Source organism: Anopheles ziemanni, chromosome 2, assembly GCF_943734765.1.
Source record: "Anopheles ziemanni chromosome 2, idAnoZiCoDA_A2_x.2, whole genome shotgun sequence".
In the NCBI taxonomy this organism is placed as follows: domain Eukaryota; kingdom Metazoa; phylum Arthropoda; class Insecta; order Diptera; family Culicidae; genus Anopheles; species Anopheles ziemanni.
Genome location: NC_080705.1, coordinates 2,795,503 through 2,816,414, shown reverse-complemented (window position 1 = coordinate 2,816,414; position 20,912 = coordinate 2,795,503). Strand labels below are relative to the sequence as shown.

The 20,912-nt window shown below is 48.6% G+C and overlaps 1 protein-coding gene across 1 annotated transcript in view; it reads right to left on the bottom strand.

Annotated features, from left to right (window-relative positions):
* Positions 1-249: 249 nt before the first annotated feature.
* LOC131283037 (ankyrin repeat domain-containing protein 29) overlaps positions 250-20,912 on the bottom strand; it is a 132,081-nt gene continuing 111,418 nt past the window's right edge. Inside the window, exons 3-7 of the mRNA XM_058312595.1 lie at positions 9,024-9,122; positions 7,430-7,528; positions 6,554-6,652; positions 797-994; positions 250-693 (exon numbers count right to left, since the gene is read on the bottom strand). Of these exons, the coding sequence (XP_058168578.1) occupies positions 250-693; positions 797-994; positions 6,554-6,652; positions 7,430-7,528; positions 9,024-9,122 (939 nt within the window). The remainder of the gene's footprint in view (positions 694-796; positions 995-6,553; positions 6,653-7,429; positions 7,529-9,023; positions 9,123-20,912) is intronic.

Genomic DNA, 20,912 nt, shown 5'->3' with positions numbered 1-20,912 from the left:
ATTTTTTGAGCAACGTTACGCAAGTTTTTGGCGAGCAGAGTTAAATGTGATAACATTGAAAGAGATGTTGTTGGATAGGATTGTATCTGTGCCGAGTTCTGAAATCGCTAGGCGACGCAAGTAATCTAACCTTACCGGACTAAAATAGTTTCTTCAACTCGATAAAATATTAAATAACAAGAATTTGGAGGGAATTGAGTGTCGAATTTTAAAAAAGTGCAAGGAAAGGAACCCCTCGACTGACGACGTTTAGCTCGTAATGGCTACCGACGACGAGGAGGTCGTCTTTGGAGGACATCCAACACCCGCCGCACCAGCCGGTCCTCCCTTCGCCGCCCCGGGACCCGGGTTTGTATTGATCGGAATCGATCGTTTGTAGGTGGTACCATTTCCACCCCCGCCCGTTTGTTGTTGCTGCTGTTGATCGCGTTCCTTCAGATACTGGTACACTGTGGCGTACTTCTGCTGGCGGGCCAACTGGAGCGCGGTGAAACCGTCGAGATTTTTGGCTGCACAATCACATCCGGCCGCCACTAGCTGCTTTACGATCGGCAAGTGTCCGAACATGACCGCGGCATGCAGCGCCGTTTCGCCGTTTTCCAGCAGTCCCAGATTCGGTCGGAACTTGAGCAGCTCGTGCACCACCGAACTGTGACCTTTGTGGGCCGCCTTGAACAGGGCCGTTGCACCATCCTGTATTCGTGCGTGCGTGTTGAGAGACGGAGGGAGAGAAAGAGAGACACAGAAACTGATAAGTGATTACAATCGGGACATAAAACCACCAGTTCGTACTTACACAGCGTACCGCGTCGACGAAGGCGCCATTGTGGAGCAGGATTTTGACGATGTGGTCGTGTCCCATCTGAGCCGCTATCCACAGCGGTGTCGCGCCATCGTTCCGGGGTGCGTCCGGGTGGGCACCGGCGGCTAGCAGCAGCTTCAGCACCAAGCTGTGTCCATTTTGGGCCGCGATGAACAGAGGTGTGGCCCGATCCTGACGAAACGAAAACGATGATAGTCAAAACGAGTTCAGACATTTGAAAGCATGTAAATAACGAAAGCTGCGCACGAATTAAGGACATTACGTGAAGCAACACTGAGTTAGAACGATAATTTAAAACCATTAAATGAATCTGATACGGCAGTATATAGTAGCTAGAACGATGCGTTGAGCATCATACTTTGCGTTTTATGACTCTGCGTGGTTGCGAAAGAAAGTCCCCAACACGCAACGAACTCAACTCCGACATGAAAATGATTTCTTGCAAACGTCGAGGGAACAGTTCACGCGGCTAGAATAAAGGCAGCGGGATGCAAAGCAGGGACTGAAGGGAAACAAAGTGTCTCTAGACCGACGTAAGCATAAGCATAACCATTAGCGCGAGCAAGATCATTAGGCGGCACTGACGGACGACGGATTTTTGTGGTTATTTATGCACCGGCGGAGAAAAAAAGGGCGTCGAAGACCTCAAGTGTGACCTGCAACATTCTTGTGGAAATTGCAGAAAACCTCCCGCTTGCCACGAAGACGCGGACGATCGGGCCCAGTGTTCGGGAAGCGGAAGTCGAGGGAGTTTCGGTTGTAAATCAACCAATTTACAGTTACGAACCTGACCTAAATCCCTTCCCGAGAACTTCTATAAATTACCGCACACAAACAAAACCCGGACAGATGATGATGACGGCGATGGGGAGGATGATGAGGAAAAGCGTTCGCACTCTCACACTCGCGCCCTCGCGTCAAAAGCCAATAGAGTGCTGCGAGAGATTGGAGAGCCGCAAGCAAAACCGCAACCCATCGTCGAGGAACCCGCCGCCGATGGCGTGAACTACTTCCTCGGCGGTTCGCCCTCGCTTCCCTGCCCAAGAATGAAACCGGGGGTCACTTCAGGTGGAGGGGGGTAGGGGTCCAAATTAATCCCGCCGGCAATGGGTTTCCTTCTCAGGGAGGAAAAAAGCACACGGTTTCCATTCTGACCACCGCCATTCAGCGCCATCTTTCGCACGGAGACTCCGTCCGGCGGTGAGTGGCAGTGAAAAATGCCGCACCTCAACCTTTCCATAATTCTTGCCAATGGTTTGCGGGAAGACTCGGAGGACTCTCTCCCTCCTTCCCTCCTCTCGCAGGACAAATCCAACTGAACCGCAACATTTTGCACAACCTAAGATGTTTAAAAGAAAAAAAAACAAGCTCCCAAAAGGTAGTTAAGACCCCCATTTCGAGGGCGATATCTTTTGGGATATCTGAAAGGTCGTCCTCTCGGTTTTTACTTTGTCTCCTCCTGCGACCACCACGGCGGCGGTGGATCCTTCGCGCCCGGGTTGACTTTCTAACCTTCCCCCCCTCGGGTTTTCTCGGAAGGAAACGGCAATCGTGCAAATTATGTTTTTGCCCTCCCGTTGCCGAGCTGAGCCGCGACCTACTTCCTTCAACTGGTGCATCTGCTCCTCCGTTTTTGGGAAAGCAAAAACAAAAATGTACCCTTTTCAGATAGGATCGATCTGTGTCAGTTCCGAAAGGACGGGTTTTTGTTTTTTTTTTGCTGAATCGTTGAGGTTGTTCCGCGCGATGTTATTGCATCTGTGCGTGGCGTAAACACGTGTTTGGGAATGATGCGACGACTGGTGTGGTGGTGGTAAACATCTGTCGGCAATATCATATGCAATAAAAGCAACGAGTGCATCTTGACATCCATTTTATTGAGTGACGTACTTCGAAAAAGAAAATGATGACATTTCCCAAAAAACTGAGTTTAATTTGAAAGAGTTTTAAATGTTTCCCTTCAAGATGAGAAAAGAAAACGTTACTCAAGACTGTATTATATATCGGCAAAAAACATTTCTTCCTTGATTTATATTTTCATTTGACAATCGACACTTCAGAGACGTTATATATTTCTATGAAATAATATCTCATTGGCACCTGCGCCCCCCGTGTTCACGTGCCGCTTTCCCCATCTTCAGGGAGCAATTCGGAGTCCGGCGGGAATTTGCCAGCGCGCCAGGAAGCTCCTGCCTTTCCGCCAGTGCATAGAACTTCTTGCATCGCCGGCCTTTTTTACGTTCTATTAAACAAAAATTCCATTAAAATCTAAATTGTCCACATGCATCATTTATCTTCATTTCATTAGAATTGTATAAGGTGCAGGCTTCTGCCCGGTTTATGGCCCGCCTTTTTGCATCATGGCTCCGAAGTTCTCGGTTGGAGAACGCAGAATCCGATCCGACGGAAGGGAATGGGAACACACTCCCAGGGCAAACTAATTTTCACTCCGAAGCCGGTGGCCACGTCCGGACAGTCGCATCGGCCGCATCGGAAATGAAATCCAATCCGAATTTTCCCTCTCTCCGCCGGCAATGACGACGACGACGGCGACGTTCGTTGCCTAGCACACCGAAAAACACAACCACTCCGACGATGATAGGGAAGGTGGAAGAAGAGACTACTCTACATTCCCCGCCATTCACTGGCCACGTGCTCCCAAACCCCCTTGTTTTTCCGCCAACTTCCCGGGAGGGTTCGTTGCTTACGCTGGCCGTCGTTCAAAAGTCAACGTTGATTACAATGTTCACGGTTTTAACAAGGGTACACGCAACCAAGCAAATGATGCCTCCGGCGGCAGGGACGATGGATAGCCGGACGCCATGTCCCTCAAAGTGGGAAACGGAAAAGCGGAGATTCTGAAGCATGTCAAAATAAAAATATCAAAAGACCCGTGTACAAAAACCCGGAGCGAAGGGTACACAGCACTTTGGAAAATGTCGGTCGGTGCGTCTTAATCATGTAATAAACTCATAAACAGGCGTTGCTAAGAAACCAGCCCAAACCCTGCTGGGACCGGGAAACTATCCGCAACAAACTCTAACGAAGGGAAGCTGCCGGTGTTGGGATGTTGGATTCTTTTCGTCCGTTCGTTCCTTTTCCGGGGAATTTGACGATCTGCCAGCGGAGTCACGGGTACGGTGCGGCCACATAAAGCGGGAAGTATGAAAATTAAACGAAAAAAAAACACACACACACACACAACCTCCGGGGGAAACTATTCCATGGCTAAATCTTTTTGGCCAGTTGGATTATGATGTTGGAAATTTTTATGATTTGTAAGCATACCGTCGCCGCGTTTGGCACACGATGGGGCATGTCGTTAACGGCTTTGGAATGGTTTCCGTTCCCGTGCGTGCCGTGATCGAATCGAGCCGAATCGAAAACTACCATTTTAATGCGTCCGTTGATGCAATAATCGTAATCGGGAACGCGCCGTGTTTCTCGGCTTGTTGCAAACTAATATCGGGGAATTTTATTACGCAAACGAATTGATTCAATCATTCGGGGAGTAAATTTACTGCAACGTCTCAATTGAGGACATCTGGAAGACGAACGACCCTCTGAATGAGTCATTGGATAAACACGAGAAATATAGTGGAATTTCGTATTCAGAGGAATTTATTATTAAACTCACTCAACATTTTTCAACTGCGTAAAGTACTGTTATGTCTTAAAAAGTAGTGCAACTAGTGTTGTGCTTAATGAATCTTTTGGCGAGATTCATTCATACCAATCGTTCACCTAAGATTCATTCCGATGGATTCATGAATCTTTGCGGATTCCAATCTTCAAAGCTTGGTGAATCTTTCGAAACCTTAATGAATCTTCATGAATCTTTCATGGATCTGTCACGAATCCCCCGATTCTTTCATAGGTGTGGACAATGCGACAAAAAAAAGGATCCCTCAACCCATTTTTGGCTGGTGACTTTTCATCTGTTGAGGTGTCTTTAAGATTCATGAACTTCTCTACGAAAGATTCATGAATCCCTAGAACGTAGAGAATCAAATCAGCTTCATGAATCTGAATCAGATTTACACAACTCTAAGTGCAACGTATCTTTAAATTAATACCTCTTTTTAGTACTTCTTACTCATCCTCATCCTTAACCCACCATAATAGTTCGGTTAAGTTTTCCGGGCGCCGGGCCATTTATCAAGCGGATTTTCCTTTCCATCGCAGTGGACCGTTTTTAATCCGACTTGTAACACACTCAGCCAGCACGAAACGGCCAGTCGCGAGGGGCATGACATGTTAATTACTCGTTACCCAAACACGCTGCCACGTTCCCAGAACTTTCTTTAGAACTTCTGCGTGCTGATGAATTTATGGATGAGCGACAGCTTCGCGCACTTTGCCGCCTCCGGAAGCGAGGAGAAAGTGTTTTTCCCGGCCGACCGGGGTCGGGTCGGGTCGGTTCGATTGCGCACCACATGGCCAGCTTCCCATCAGGCGGCTGCTGATGAGTCTCATTGGAACGCGCGCCCACTCCCACTGAAGGAACGAAATGAACCGGAAAACGGTACAAAATATGGTAGCATATTTTACTTTCCCTTCGCTCGGGTTGGATTAAATATCCTCCTTAGATAATCGGTTCATATGATGCCGTCGCCATCGGGGAACGCAAGGCCGAGGGTAATGAGACGCAGCACCCCGGAAGAGTGCGGTGCACGACGTGCAAAAGCAATTTCTGCCCATTAGGAGGACTTTAATGAAGTAGAACGTTAATTTTTAATACACTCCTTGCAGCCATCGTTTATTCGCCCCGCTAAGAAGCGCGTTCGCCAATCTTCCGCGCTATAAAACGGCTCTCTCTCGCTTCGACTTCGACATGAACATGCAGCACTTTGACAGGAACACGATCGATCGTTCCGATCAAAGGACATGGGGCGGCCCCGCGGACACGAAAAAAGGGGGGCGCGCGCAAGGATGGAAAACGAGCGCATCAAAAGCTGATACATAATCTTCGACATCGTTGTCAGAACTTTTCCGACCGGTGAGTGTGTGTGAGTGTGGATGTGTTTATTCCGCTTCTTTTCGTGCGATTCCGCTTGCATTTCTTCGGTGCCACCTCACCCCACGCTCTCCTGCGCCACTTGAAATCCTCTCCAAACCAATACTTAAACCAACGTTCGCCTCCGGCAGCCGAAAGAAGCTCATTCCCCGCCTACCTTCCTACATAAAGTACCGCCGTAGCCGTAAGACGTTGAACATCGGTTTTTTTTTTATGATCCACCCCGACCACTCTCCCCCTCTTCCTGCCTCTCACCCTTTTCCAAAGGATCGTTTATCCCTTCGGCTCGCGGGTGCGCGCCCCGAAAAAGGAGTAAATTAAACACCAATCATGGCCCCGTCGAACGAACGCTGGTGCTGTGTGGTGGTTTTTTGACGAGAAAATCCTTGATTGAATTTGCCGTACACCCCCTCCCAAAACCCTCCTCCCTCCAAGGACCTTCCCGGAACTCGGGCAAACGCGCGGCGGAAAGAAATTTCCAGCGCCATCAAAAACATGAATTTCTCCGGCTTCTTCGAGAAGCGAAGCAAAGTGACGTCGCCGTCGTTCACCATTAACCAACCTCCCTCCCTCCCTCACCCCTTCCTGGGGACGATTTCCCCCACGGTGGAAAGTTATTACCTTACCCTTGCGGCCCCCAAGCGTTACCAGCAGGTTTCTGGAAGTAATCCGAGGTGAAATAATGAAAACTAATTACGGAACCCCGAACTCACCTTCATGCAGGCGTGCACGTTGGCCCCGTGGCTCAGCAGCTCGCTCACCATCGCCTCGTGACCGCCCTGGCAGGCGACGAACAGTGGCGTTCCTCCGTCCTGCGGGAGCGGCCAACACCGGAAACAAGATCCAAAGCGGGGGCCGGGGGGGAAAGAAAAACATCCACAGGACACGGCCACGGTGAAGGATGAATGAAAGCGACGAAAAAAAAATGGGAGAAAGAAATGGGGATTGAGTGAGAAAAACAAAATGTATGGTGAAAAATGACACAAAGAAAACCGGTAGGAAAAAAACAAACCTTCATCAACCGGAAAGTGAGTTGAGGTGGCGAAAGGATTTAATTAAAATAAAAATGTGTCCTCTCACACCTGACCAATCCGGGGGACCAGGAGCTGGAAGGCCCGTTGAAGCGGAAAAGCGTACGCCGCAAGGTCTTTTGTGTGTGTGTGGACATCTTTTACTTTGAATATTAGTTCCTTTTTTTTGTGCTTTGGCGATTTATTCTCCTTTCGCAAAAGGGCAACTCAACAATGAGTGGCAATCTTTTGATATTCGCCATGAAAGGCGAGAGGGATTCAACTTTGCACAATATTGTCCTAAGCGGAAAGCCATTCGGACGTCACGCGATCGACTCATGCACACACACACACACACACACTCAGGCCGAGGGATTGTAATTAATTTTTCCGTTTAGATCCTTTCACATTCACTCATTTTTTCCAATTTAAAAAAATCCTTTCGCCTCCCATCGCCCCCCCGCCGGCTCGGGATTTACTTTTCCGGGATGGATTGTGGGGGGAAAGTGTATATAAAATAAAATTAATAAACTGGCCACACCGCGCACCTCCGGTGGAACGTTCTCCCAGCTCACTTACCACGGACGAGCAGTCGACGGGCGCTCCGGCCTTCAGCAGTATCCTGGCAACGTCAACGTAACCACCCTGTGCTGCGAAGAATAAAGCCGTGGTTCCAGTCTGCAAGTGAAGGGAAGCGAGAGAGAGAGAGAGAAGTGCAAGATAGGTTAGTTTTGTTTCCCATTTCGAAATTTCTTATATTCCTCGAATCATCTTTCCACTCGGTCGGTGGTGAACCTTGCGGGAAAACTCGATCCCGCTGATGCTGTTGTCGTTTGTTGCAACGGACGGGGGCGGGGGGAAAAGAATGCAGATGCAAACAGGACCAATTTGATGCGCGAAACCAAGGGAACCGGACGCGAACCCTAATGTTCCCAAAGGGGACCCGCCGTTGCGCACCAACACTTTTTCTGCGGCGCTTTATGCTTTATGCTAGGATTCCCATCCATCTACGTCGAGCGTGAGAGAGACAGAGGGATGAGTTAGATTAGTGCCGACGAGAAGGAGTCCTCTTTCCGGACGACGCGTGTTCATCATCCCGAAAACAACTCGCCAACTGCGATGACAAAAGGGTCAAAGTAAAAATTTATTTTCATTTCTCCCATGGCGACCGGGAACGAACAAACCGTTCTGCTGTTCTTTTTGCCAGCGCACTAGCACTAAAAACTACTTTCCCGGACGGAAAAGGATGAAAGAGTGGAACAGTGGAGCAATGCCATACACATTAAAGGCGCTTGTCATCGTTCGCCATCGTTCTCGAACGAGGAGTTTTGATGTGTTTACATGCTTTCTGAGTTAACGGGTAACACAATTTATGCTTTTGGGATCCACGATGGGCGAGGGGGAGGAGTTAAATGTGAAAACTTTACGACAAACGATACCTCGGAGTGGTTGTTCGATGGCGCATTGACAAAGCTATGGCTCTTTGGTTTAGGAACAGGGTTTAATATATTTCAGAGGAGTGGAATCACCTCTCATCATTGTTGGCCTTTGTGAAATTGTGTAATAACAAGGTTTTTGATCAATATATTTCACGTATTTCTCTTTGTATGCTACCGGTTCTATGTTAATTTCTCAGTCCGGGTGAACGGATTCCACTCCGGGAAGGGAAGCTCATTAAAATAATACCAAATTCTATGGAAAGATCTCCCCAGCTAGAAATCATCCAATCGACGGCCCGGAAGGAATACCGGGAGCTTTCGGGAGCAAGGAAAAAAAAAATGGAAAGAATAATAATAAAATCGCATAAACCACGGTGAAACTGTAATAATTTTCCGAAATTCCACTTAGTGCGCGCGCTGTGCAAACCACTGTGGAGAGTTTTCCATTACATTTTTCATGCGCAAAAAGGGAATTCTGGGCCAAAAGCAGAAGCGGGGGGGGGGGGGGGGGGGGGGATGGGGGGAGGAAAAATCCTACCGACTTCCACAACCGTTTTCGTTCTGATCGCGGTCGGTTTTCTCTCATTTTCCGTGGAGTGAACACTATCGGTTCTTCTTGGGTGGCACTTGCTTTCCGTTCCTCTTTCTCTCTCACTCGCTTTTTCGCAAAATCCTAACGAATATTATAATTTGTATCACGTTTCCAAACGCCGCCCCATGTCCGGTGTACTTACCACTCGCCGGGCGTTCGGATCGGCACCCTGCTCCAGCAGCTCGATGACGCAAGCGGTATGTCCTCCGGCGGCCGCCAGGATTAACGGTGTCGTGTAGTCCTGTGCAAAAGGGAAGAAAATCACGCCAACGAATCGAGCCGAGCCGCGCGCGTGAAAGCAAACGGAAAAGAGTAGAATTAACGAACCAATGGATACTATTCTGGGTGGTGGAAATGGGGGAAGGAAAAAAAGGAAATTATTACACCCGGCGGTTGGAACACCATTTCTTCCCAGTAGCAAATAATCTTTCGGCCAACGTAGCATAAATGTGGGAAGAGAGAGTGAGGGAAAAAGCTGAGGAATTGGCAGAGGAAAAACAGGACTAAAAAAGCTTCGAGCTTCGAAGGACGCGCAAATTCACTACCAGCAAGTAGCAAACTATTTATTATGGCGTTTTCAATTTCCGTTCACACTTATAAATAAGTCCACCTCCCAACCACCCCCCTTTTCTCTCCTCAGCAGAGGTCATTTATCGAAAGATGAGTGGAGGCTCACGAAAGGAACCGGTGGCGCTTTTGGCGCAAAACTTCACACCAAAAAGGACCTCCACCACCACCACCACCGACCGAATCCGGCCAGCCGAAAGCCATCGGTCGTGCTAAATGAAATTATGTCCACCGGTTGGATGGGTTTTTAGCCGGAAAAGTGTCTTCGGTGAAAGCCAATCTTATTACCACTCGCTTTACCGGTGCGATGATTTCCAATTTTCCACGGATCCCTCCGTCTCGGGAAGTCGGCCGGCACGGAACGCGGCTCTAATGATGACACTTTGGTGGAATGGGTTGGAGAGTAAGGAGTACACTCTTTTACGCTCAGTTTCCACCGACCACCGATTTTCCCTCCCGCACTAAACAGTTAAAACTAGTGTTGTGCTTAATGAATCTTTTGGCGATATTCATTCATATGAATCTTTCACCTAAGATACGTTCCGATGGACTCATGAATCCTTGCGGATTCGAATCTTCAAAGCTTAATGAATCTTTCGAAACTTTAATGAATCTTCATGACTCTTTCATGGATCTGTCACGAATCTTATCGATTCTTTCAAATTCAGTTTGATTCAATGCGACAAAAAAAACAAGAGGTCCCTCAACCCATTTTTGGCTGGTGACTTTTCATCTGTCGAGGTGTCTTTAGGATTCATGAATCTCTCGACGAAAGATTCATGAATCCCTTATAAGGCAGAGATTCATTCAGATTCATGAATCTGAATCAGATTTACACAACTCTAGTTAAAACCCATCACCCACCGGAGCCGCTCTCTAGTAGGGTGTATTTTTAGATAAGCGGAAAAGCGTGCGAAAAATTTCCGCCATGGAAAGCATATTCGCTTAAGCACACACCGGTTTTTTTCTTCTTAATTTTATTTCTCTCCCGTACTCCCCGTTCAGGGGTAACTCTTTAAAAACCAACGATTTTAGGCCCCAGGACTCGCCTAAGTGGACACGAGCGTCGTTCGAAGGCGGTGGCCCAAAAATCGCAATAATATCTCAAGTGTCCTTAGCGACATCAGCGGCATGTCGTCGTCGTCGTCGTCGTCGTCGTCATCGTCGTTCGGTGCGCAACCGGAGTTGTGTTCCAGAAGTGGTCCCCATTCCATCGCCCAAGAAGCATTCTTTTTTTTCATCCAACTTCCCATTTCCCGGGAGGAAAGCCATTTTAGGCTCACGCTTAACAAAATTATGTCACAATCGGGAGCTGCACTCACTCTTTCGCCCGTTGCTTTTCAGCCCTTTTTCGACGGTTTTGTTTGTTAAGATTATACTGTTTGGCCGCGCGGAAAAATAATGGGAAGAGTGGTTCCCCGACATGGAAAATTTTAAAACACTACACACTCTAATGTAATTATTTAGTCAAAGTCATTCCGGTGCAATAACACAATGTGTAACGCTTCACTTTTGAGTGCGCCACATTACTTTTTTGTCCGTCAAGAGCTCACACCAAAAAGCTGATGTTGATGATAATGATAATGGTGATGCGACAGTTGGATTCCCGATTTTCCACCGGTTATACCGAAGGCCATCCGTCAACTTGGGTTTCCACTGGGCAGGAAAACGCACTAAAAACTCGATAAGGGAGGGGGAGGCGGCGGCACATTTGACAGCACTCGAGAAGAGAGGCTCGAAGAAGATGGACAACAAAAGATGGGAAGGAAGAAATTTTGTCGAAGGAAGGAAGAGGCAGGAAAAGCGGTTATCCTAACTGGTTTTTACGATGTTTCCGCCTTCGCGCGTCCAGAAGATCTTCATCCATTCACGAATCCTTGAGCCTCGTCTCGTCTCCACCGCCACACCACCCCCAGGCACCTCTCGGCTCTATCGTTCTGTGTTTCGCTCCGGCTCTAATTTAATTATGTCCCTAAATCTTCCCGAAAGCACTTTTCATTATACATCCTTCCTGTGCCGACGACCGGTGGGGGTGGGCCACATCCTTCCACCGAATGATTCATCATCGTAAGACGGCGGAAGTTCTTCGACTTCGAATTGGAAGAAGCCGCATGCCAAAGATTTACCGCCCACTCGGACCAGGACGACCCGGCCAGGGTTGGTTTTCGCGGCTTCGGTTCGCTTGTTCCGGGGGTTTGTGTTGTGTGTCATTTTGGAATAAATTAAAACCCTGCCCGTGCCCCCACCCGCTCCACCAACATTCCCGGGGAACGGCGAAGAAAATCAAATCCTTCTTCTTCCACTGACCGTGGTTTTTCCGCCCACTGGTGTTTTTTTTCCTCCTGTCTTTATTTGTTTCTTCCAGGTCGATAGGCGATCGAGAAAAATGTATTCACCAGCAACACCCACACCTACCTCAACACTGGCGGCGGTTGTGAAGGTTTACCCCACACCCAGGCGGTCGTGGACGGCGAAGTGAATAAATTTGGCGATTTTTAGATGATTGAAATTTTTCCTCCAATTTTCCACCCGCCGGCACCTCCTCCCTTGAGGGTTATATATATATATTTTCTCGGCGTGTTTTATTATTACTTTCTTTTGCCAGCGTATCAGGGGCAAAATTGGATTGTCTAATCACTCTTGGGCAGAAGTTTTGGACGCCGCGAAGAACTTTAACCTCTCGAGGCCAACGCCAACAAAACACCACCACAAACGGCCCGGGGGGCAACGAAGGAGGCAGGAGGAGGTTTCTTTTCACCTCCTTTTCTCGGAACGGAAGAAAGCAAGGCACCGTTGGTTTTTTGTTCTTCTTGGCCAAAGAGAAAGCACGCCACCGGCGAGCGGCTAAATATGGATTTCATTTCAGGAACTTTCTCCTTGCGGAAAACCTCTTCACCAAACGCGCAAAAGGAAACAAGGATTGGGCAGGGGGGCCATGATCTGATATGCTTCTACGAGCGCGAGAAAAAGGGCCGCATTTTCCGCTATCAGTGATTCTAATTTTCTCACCCTTTTTTGCCACCATTTCCCCTCGCGCGCGCTCCAACTTTTGTGCGTTAATCGCATGCTAAGCAATTAATTTGGACTTTGGGCTGCCGTGAAATAAAGTTCGATTGTTTTTGTTCACACAAAGCGAACGAGGATCGCTCGTTGGATAAATTCCCCTTTGGACGGAGGAGCAAAGTTTTGCTTTCAACGAAGATGAGCTCCTCTCGAAGAGGAGCAGCTTCATATTGTCAAATTTATACCCAGTGTTGTGCGTTATTCAAGCCAGATCGAGATTGTGATCACAAATCGAGGTAAATAATGATACCAGGCGGGTGTTTATCTTCCGTGTAGAATGCTAGCCGCCTAAAAAGGCATCCATTTACGGAACGACCGAAAGAGCACACTCGGTTCATTAAACATCTCCGTTCGGTTCTATTTTAAGCCCCATCAATATTAAACCGTAATGAGTATGTTACAGTCAAAAGCTCTCCGAGCTCTACAACCAAAAGCGCCGGCCATTTTTTGGGGGCCCGGGTTTCGCCCCCGGACCAGCGTGGTGGTAACTGATCCGTGTCCGTGGAAAAACGCCCCAAAATTCTAGTCCAACTCCATACCACGGTTCCCGTTCCGCCTCCCCTCCGCAACGCCGACGCAAACGTATCAATTTAATTATATTTGATTTTCATTTGATTATGTTTGCCTTTGTTTTATCTCCGCACGATCCCGGCTTTGGGAGTCGAGCCATCACTCCATTTGCTCCATGATGTCCAACCACCATGTGTGTTTAAGTTCGCGCCAGTGCACCATATGCGCTGCCATTGTGTTCTTTTTTTCTCGGGAAACTCGCGTAGCACGAGAATGGAGCAATGGTTTAGAACCAGAACCGTCAAGAATAGGTCCTAACATCCGCTCCTGAGTCGAGCAGGGAAGGTTGACCTCTCGCGAAGCGTTGAACTTCACAAACGGTGGAGCTAACCGAGTTATCATAATCATGTACCCAAACCGATCCCTAGATGCAGTTCCATGATTCCACATCCAGTTTGAATCTGGTTCCTCCCAAGAGGGTCCAGAGTTTACACGGATGGATGAGCTTAAAATGATGGGATCGCGAAGGTCCTTGCATTTCGTCAACTTTTAAATCCCAAAGAATCTGTATAAACAAGTTATCAAAAACTACATACAAAAGTTCTCAAACATAGAAGTAAATGAGTTAAACTGATGTGTTATTTATGTGCCCAGTACTGTAGCGTTTAATGGTGAGGTCATTGAAACAGCACTGTTCCATCAATGTTCGCCACGTGCAGGCTCCCATACCTGGGCATCGTCCTCCAAAGCGCACCGGCTTGATCCGACCAGACCATACCACGGACCGTTTATGAGAGCATTGAGGCGGACAATATCTTATTATACAATCATCAAATCTTGATAAGCACACGCAAACATACCTTCGCACACACAGACACTGGTTGTACGTGTGTGTGGGAGAATGGGTGGTCTATGACCTGCCCCGGAGGGATTTCGGAAGTAAGCCACCACTTGGCTCCGCGTATGTCCGGAACGGGAAGCAACGCCACAGAGGACGCCAACACCGGGAGCAGTATTTAGAAGTGATCCATTTTCCCCGTTTCCCAGCTTCACCTGTGCGCTGGTTCCTCTAGCCGGTCTAGAGCCAATGTTTGAGGACGCGAGATTCGCCAAAGTTTCTGGCGAAGGATATAACCAGGAGCACGCGAGGATATGCTTTGCATGATGATATTGATAGCTCGGTGATGTGTCCATCTAACTCTCCTGCTCTCGTGGCCGTTCTGCGCTAGTGTTTGTTGGTGTGTGGGAACTGTTAGTGCCCCAAGATCGTGCTCCGTTTGATAATCGACCCCGTGCCCTCACACCTCACCCCCTCCTATGGCGGGAAGGGTGAGAGAAATGGACTATCACATTATCCATTATTTTCAATTACCATATCAAATAAAGGCAGTTCCTCTCGCATCGTTCGCGGGTTCCGTGGCGCCGCGTTTGTTTGCGTTACCCTTGTCTGTCGCTCTATCATACACACACACACGCGCGAGAGGGCACACATCATCCCGTCACTCATTTCAGTGATTGTTTAGTCTTCTAAATCTCGCTGCAACCTAGGGAACGCCGGTGGAAAATCTCGGAACTGAAAAGAGCGGATAAATTCTCTTCCCGCAACCGAATTCGGATCCCAATCTGATCTGCGTTGCCATTTCCCGGGCACGTTTGCCCGAGAAGGCACGGTGGAAAAATCCTCCACCATCCTCGAAACCAGTGGCTGAAGCAGGTGAAATTTGAATTTCGGTCGAATTTTCTGGTGCCCATTTTGCTATTAGCCACACATCCACGGGAAAAAAAATCCGCCCATCCCGAAACGCTGACGCCATTCGAAAAATGGTCGACCGATTTTAATCTAAATTTTCCATCACAGCACCCGCGGTCCATGTCCCCCCCGAGGGGTTGCGGACGGCTAAAAGATGGCTTGAGTAAGCTTTTTGCTTAATTTAAAAATTAGTCGCAGGCTGCCGTTTCGTGGGACGAGAAGGTAAAAAAACCTAGCTGAAAATGTTCCGCTCTTGCGCCCTACCATGGCTCTTTCTGGCACCCGGTTGTTGGTTTTCCTCCTCCCATCCCCTACTGCCCTTATCATTTGATCTAATCTGTAGTAAATTGCGACACTTTTTTTCCCCCCGCCCGAGTTGGAAAGTAAATTGAAAAAATAAGATACTTCAAGACATCTCGATACCGAACGAGAAGAAAAAAAAAAACACGGTAATATTTGGGAGATTTCCTTAACCTTCTGTCGTTTTCAGGATTGTCATCGTTTCATGAAGGGTGGAAAATTCGTCGGATTTTCGTTTGCCTGCCGCTTTCCACTTTTTCCCGTGCTCCACTAATCGCTAATGACGGTCTGTAGCTGACGCTTGACTAACCATTTTTTGGACACACACACACACGCGAGCGCGCGATAGAGAATTTTCCACGGTATATACGTGCTTGTAGAGGACAGGGTACTGATTAGCTTCACGCTTTACAACTTCATGCGATGGAAGCAAGGTATCCTTTTTTGTGTCACTCCGATCTCACCACGTCCCGCGTCAAATATTGCCCCGTTTTTCCCGCCGAGCATGGCAATTTTCCGACCGTACCCCAGTATCATTGATGGCTTCATTAAACAAAAAAAAAGGCAACCCATTTTCACAAAATCCTAACCCCACGAAAGGTGCACACATGTGTGTGAGGCGGTCGATGGGTGTGAGTGTTTGTGCGTGCTTGGAATGGTTGGAAAAAAACCCTGACAAACATCTGCTCCCGGAAGTGGGCTCCCCACTCCCCCCTCACCGGCGTCGAAAAAAGGGCTCCGTTTGTTTGAGTTTTCCGAAACCGATCCTGAGCAACTAAACTTATCTTTTAATTGATTCTGTCAACGCGAAACCGGATTAAACCGGGATTCGTCGAACGTCGGCGGTTCACGGGGGGGGGGACCGGGAAAAGGATGAAAGCGGTTTTTCCAAGCACCCCAAAACTCTCACCGAACAAGCAAAGGGAGAGTGATGAGATGTTTTCGAGAAGTTTCGAGTATCGACGAGCTCCATTAAAACAGGATTTAGGATTATTGTTCGGTAGAAAAATCAACCTTTTTGTCTGGGCCTTGGGAGGATGAAGCTTTCCCGTCCTGAGTTCGCCAAAAGGGTTATCCAACATTTCAACCACCCGAACCGAACCGGGCGCTGATCCGAAAAGTATACATTTGTCTTTGTGAAGTTGGCACTTGTGATTTGAATATTTTACACACGCCGCTCACATTTGATTTTATTTTTTCGCTAGATCGTACGAGGGAAAGGTTAGTTAAATGTTTGATGTTTGCGAGAAAAATGCATCCTCCTTTAATCTATGGAGAAGATAAGTTAGTGGGTAAAATATCCACATCCACATCAGCCACAATTTTCTATTGATTGAGTGGTCTCATTTCCTTGGGTTCATTTCACTTTCCACGTTGAACTGCCCATAATTACAATTGATGAGAGGCCAGGTTTATCCAATCCTCTCAGCGTACATTTTAATTCAACAACATGCTGAAGTTAATAAATCCTGTTCTAAACCAGCCCGTTCGATAATAGGATGCCAATTTAATACCGAATTGGCGACACAAAAAAAAACACACACACACACACTCTCTCGTCGTTGATGGTTTGGCAATCCCTTGTAAATACAAGATTTTTGGCTGATTTATTCACCCTTTAAGCCGATGCCATTGGGGCGGCCATTCAAATGCCATGGGAATGTGTCACGAAAGATGGTTTGGCGCTTCTGACAGTTTTGTCTACTTAGCAGCTCAGCTTGAGTTGCGGCCTTTCTTTCCACCACGCGACCAACACTCAACAAAACGGCGTGTTGCATTTGATTATGCAAAGTCGGTGGACGTTCCAAACCCCAACCAAGGACGGAAGAAGGTCGGGAAAGAGCGGCAAATAATCGGTCTGACAAATTGTTGCTCATTGACTGCACGAAACGAACGAACGTCGAAGAACGAACGGTGGGTCCGGATAGTTACAATGAGGTAGGAATTTTCGGTTTTCTGATTGAAAAATGAATTTTCATAGCTCTTTCCGATAGGAGCTCCTATTTCTTGGCCCATTGACAAATTGCCAACAATTATGAGCTGCTGATTTCTTGCGCATCGTATCGGCGTGTGTGTGTGTGCGAGTTGTGGCGCAAGCCGTGTCGATGGTGCTAAAGGCCATCGACTGGTCAACCTCCCCGGGGGCTCGGATAGAACGTGGCGTGAATGATGGAACCTAGGAAACGCAAACCATCTCCCAGCAAACAACGAATCGAAAGGAGAAGAATTAAAATTCCGAAACCCTTCCCCGTGGCGGACGAGGGTGGGTGAGAGGGAGGAAAAATCCCACACCACACAAATGTTCAACGTTTTGTATCGGCAATTTGAAACATCAATCAACGAAACTAGAGGCGGACCTTTTTGGAGGAGGAGGAGGATTCAGTTACCCGGAGGCAACCCGAGGCAGCAGCATCGATGTTGTTTGTAAAGCCTTCGGAAAAGGGGGACGACCAGCAGCAGCAGCAGCGGTGGGAGGCTCACAACTGATCCATCCATCCATCTAACCCCCGGCTCCACAATGGAGATGGTTTTTTTCTTGCCTCCTTCCCCCCCCCCCCCGCCTTCCTTCCTTCTCCTTCGCGAGGACGCGACCTCGTGGCGTTGGAGGAGGCGTAGCAGAACGCGCATTTTTCTTTAATTAAAACATCAAACCTCGAACGGCGTGTGACACCCACATGAAACCCCCCCAACCCCCCCTTTCCCCACACTACCCCACACCACATTAAGTTAATGACGTGCGCTGGAGGGATACCGGGTACGTATGATGTGGTTTGGTATGGTTCTGGTTTTGACGGCCACTTCGCCATCTTTCGCCCTCAAACGAGAAAAAATAAAGTAACGAAATTGGAACCACAATTAAGCCATAAGCGTGGCGTGGAAACGATCATAATTTTTTACCCCCCAATGACCCCCCCATGCACCCTCGGAGGCGGGACCTTCTCCTCCCCATCCATGAAACGTCGATGGTGTTTGACGAGCTTTTGGCGGCTTTGAATCGAATCAGAACCGAAAACCGATAAGAGGCAAACACACACACACGCACACACAAGAGGAAAGACAAAACCAGCGGAAGAAAAATCAACTCCCATCACAACAGAAAGGAGAGAGAAAAAAAACATCCCCAAAAGAAACAGCTCTTAATCTATGTCGCGACTTAAGTAAAACAGTAAGGAGAAAAAAAAAATGTAGACTAACATCTAGGAAAGAAAATGACGAGAGAAAGAGAAAAAAAAAACGAAACAACCCGGGAAGGAAATTAAAATGGAAGAAAGAGTTACGGCAGCGCGCGGCCCCCGGAACGGTTGGAGCGCGCATAAAATGAAACAAAACTAAAGCACTGCGGGGTGATAAAATGGATAGAAAACACATGTCAAATCGTCCACTAAATCGGTGTTGAAAGCCTTGCGACATGGGGAAAGAGCAATAGAGAGTGGGGCCATAAAAATGGGTGATGGAAGTGGGTGAAGAAAAGATACCGAAGAAGAAGAAAAAGCTACAGAACGCCTCCCCATGGGCGCAAACTGGCCACTTCGCAGTGGAGAGTGGGCTGTTTTGTTTTTTTTTCCTTCCCGTGGGTTGAGATCTCGTAAAGGTCTTCGGAGGAGAACCGCGACATTCCCGGGGGGGTGCCAAGCCGCTGTGGAATGTGTGTGTGTGCCTCAGGTGACACCACGGTATGCCACGTACGGGGACATGCACTCACTCCGGGGCCACGGTCCGAGAAAATCCCAAACCCCCCGCTGCCGGGGAGAAGCTGTGGACGTCTTATGGCCGAAGCCGCCGCCGGAACCCGCCGTAAATAGATACCGAAATTAATATGTTAAACAAGCTGTTAAATTAGACGCAAATTAATAGAAACACTCGCTGCGGAACTGCCTCTTCGTGAGCATAAAATTATCATTAATAAGCGGGCCAACTCTCTCGCGCGCGTACCGAACGTCGTCGTCGGCTCGCGGATGGGCGAATGAATGGGAAGGAGAAAAATGTTCCGGCTGGAAGGAAGGAGGGCAGGAAGGCGAGTGGCTTTGGTGGCGGCACGAGGCTAAGCGTGAGTTAGCCCGAGGCTTAATTAGGCCACGAAACTTTGGAGGTTGTCTCGCAACGACACGCGGCGGCATTTGGGGCGTGTATTTCTTTCCTTCGTCCGGAGCGGTTAGGAACGATCTCCGGACCGTCCGGGATCGGTTCCGTCGGCGTGGCGTGATTTTGAAGCCGGGACCGGATTTTAAAACACAAAGAAAACTAGTTCAAAGAAGCTCAAGTTAGAGATGTTCTGCTTGGTGCGTGATGTTTGGGACGAAAATTAGCGAGGAATGCACCCAAGAACTGCAAGGAACTGTTCGAGAAAAGGATCGACCTCAAAAACACAGGCAGTTCCAGGAGCTACCAATCCCTCTCGACGCACAAAAAAACGGAACAGGTTGACACGGGAAGGCGCCCTCCAATATCCCTGCGGGAAGAAGAAGAACAGGCGGAAAACGTAACTGTAAAGGAAGAAGCCATGATTTGCCTTTTCCCGTGGGTACCGCCACGTTCGTGGCGAACGTTTGTGGTGCTCTTCGTTTTCTTTAAAGACGTGTCGGAAATTCGATCTCGCTCCGGTCCCCTCCAAGCTTTGGAGCGCTCGTTAATCCGTTTAGTGAAATCTTGTGTTGTCCGTTCAGCACTTCGCCAGAGAGGACGGCACCGGAGAGGGGTATGGAGTGCGGTGGGTCAGAAGCCTCCAACACCGACACCGCCGAGAGATCGAAGGCGATCCAATACGCCGAAACGAAGGGAAAATAACAAAAAACCCGAACCAACCGTGTTTGCCGCAAAGTGCTGGAAAGAGAAAGCTCCGCCGAGTCCGCTCTGTCCATTCCGGAGAATCAGGGCCGGAGGTCGAACTCGTCGCCGATCGATGTGGTTGACGTCGAAATAGCCAGCACCAAATATGGAGTACTATGGCGTGCCGTGGCGTGAAGCCATAGCGAGCCGGCGAGCACATAACCTCACAACGTTTGCGGGCCACAGCAAAGGGAGAGCGAGGGAGAGCGAGGGAGAGAGCGGGTGACCCCAACCCTGGGCCGGATGATCTCCGGCAATCGCGGCAAGATCCAATCGGCTCGGAGCGATCACCATTGGAACGGAATCGGATCGTGATCGGCCAGTTTGGTCCACCCGTAATATTGTTTTCTTTTCCGCCCATCGTCTTTCTTCCCGATCGTGCAGGAATGTGGCCGAAAGAGGACCACGACCGACCACTACTCCCCCGCACACGCACCCTCATTCCATTCAAACCAAACTCCCTCCCCACCCACCTCCATATGCGCGTGCAAAGAAATGTCGATAATTTTGACACATACCTTGACGAGATAATTATCAATTTGCTCCAAGCTCCGGAGTCCCGGTGGTGGGTGCGAGTGCGTGGGCGGGATGGAGTTGGGTCTGGTGAAATGTACACCTCTATCGCCCGCTCACCTTTCCTCTCCTCGGAACGATCCTCGGGCCCGATCCGGGTTTGGCAGTTTCGGGATTATTTCGTTAACCGGCCCTCTCGTCGCGGCACGCCAAAGTCGTGAGGATCGGACAAACAAACGGAAACGGGAATGGAAACCTGAACCGCTTTCCCCGGGGCCGCCACCGCCGCCGCTGGGGTCAGATTAAAAGTGTGTGGGGGTTTAGTTTTTGTTTTGATAATTGCGAATGTCCTCACGGGCAAACAAAACATCCACGGAAATGAGTTGTGCGCGGGGCAAAGTAGGAGAAATAAAGGTAAACACAAACAGTACATCGTATTTGACAAGTGGACTCTCATTTTTAATCCTTTCCGCCGCCGGCCGGGAACTTGGTGTTCATTTG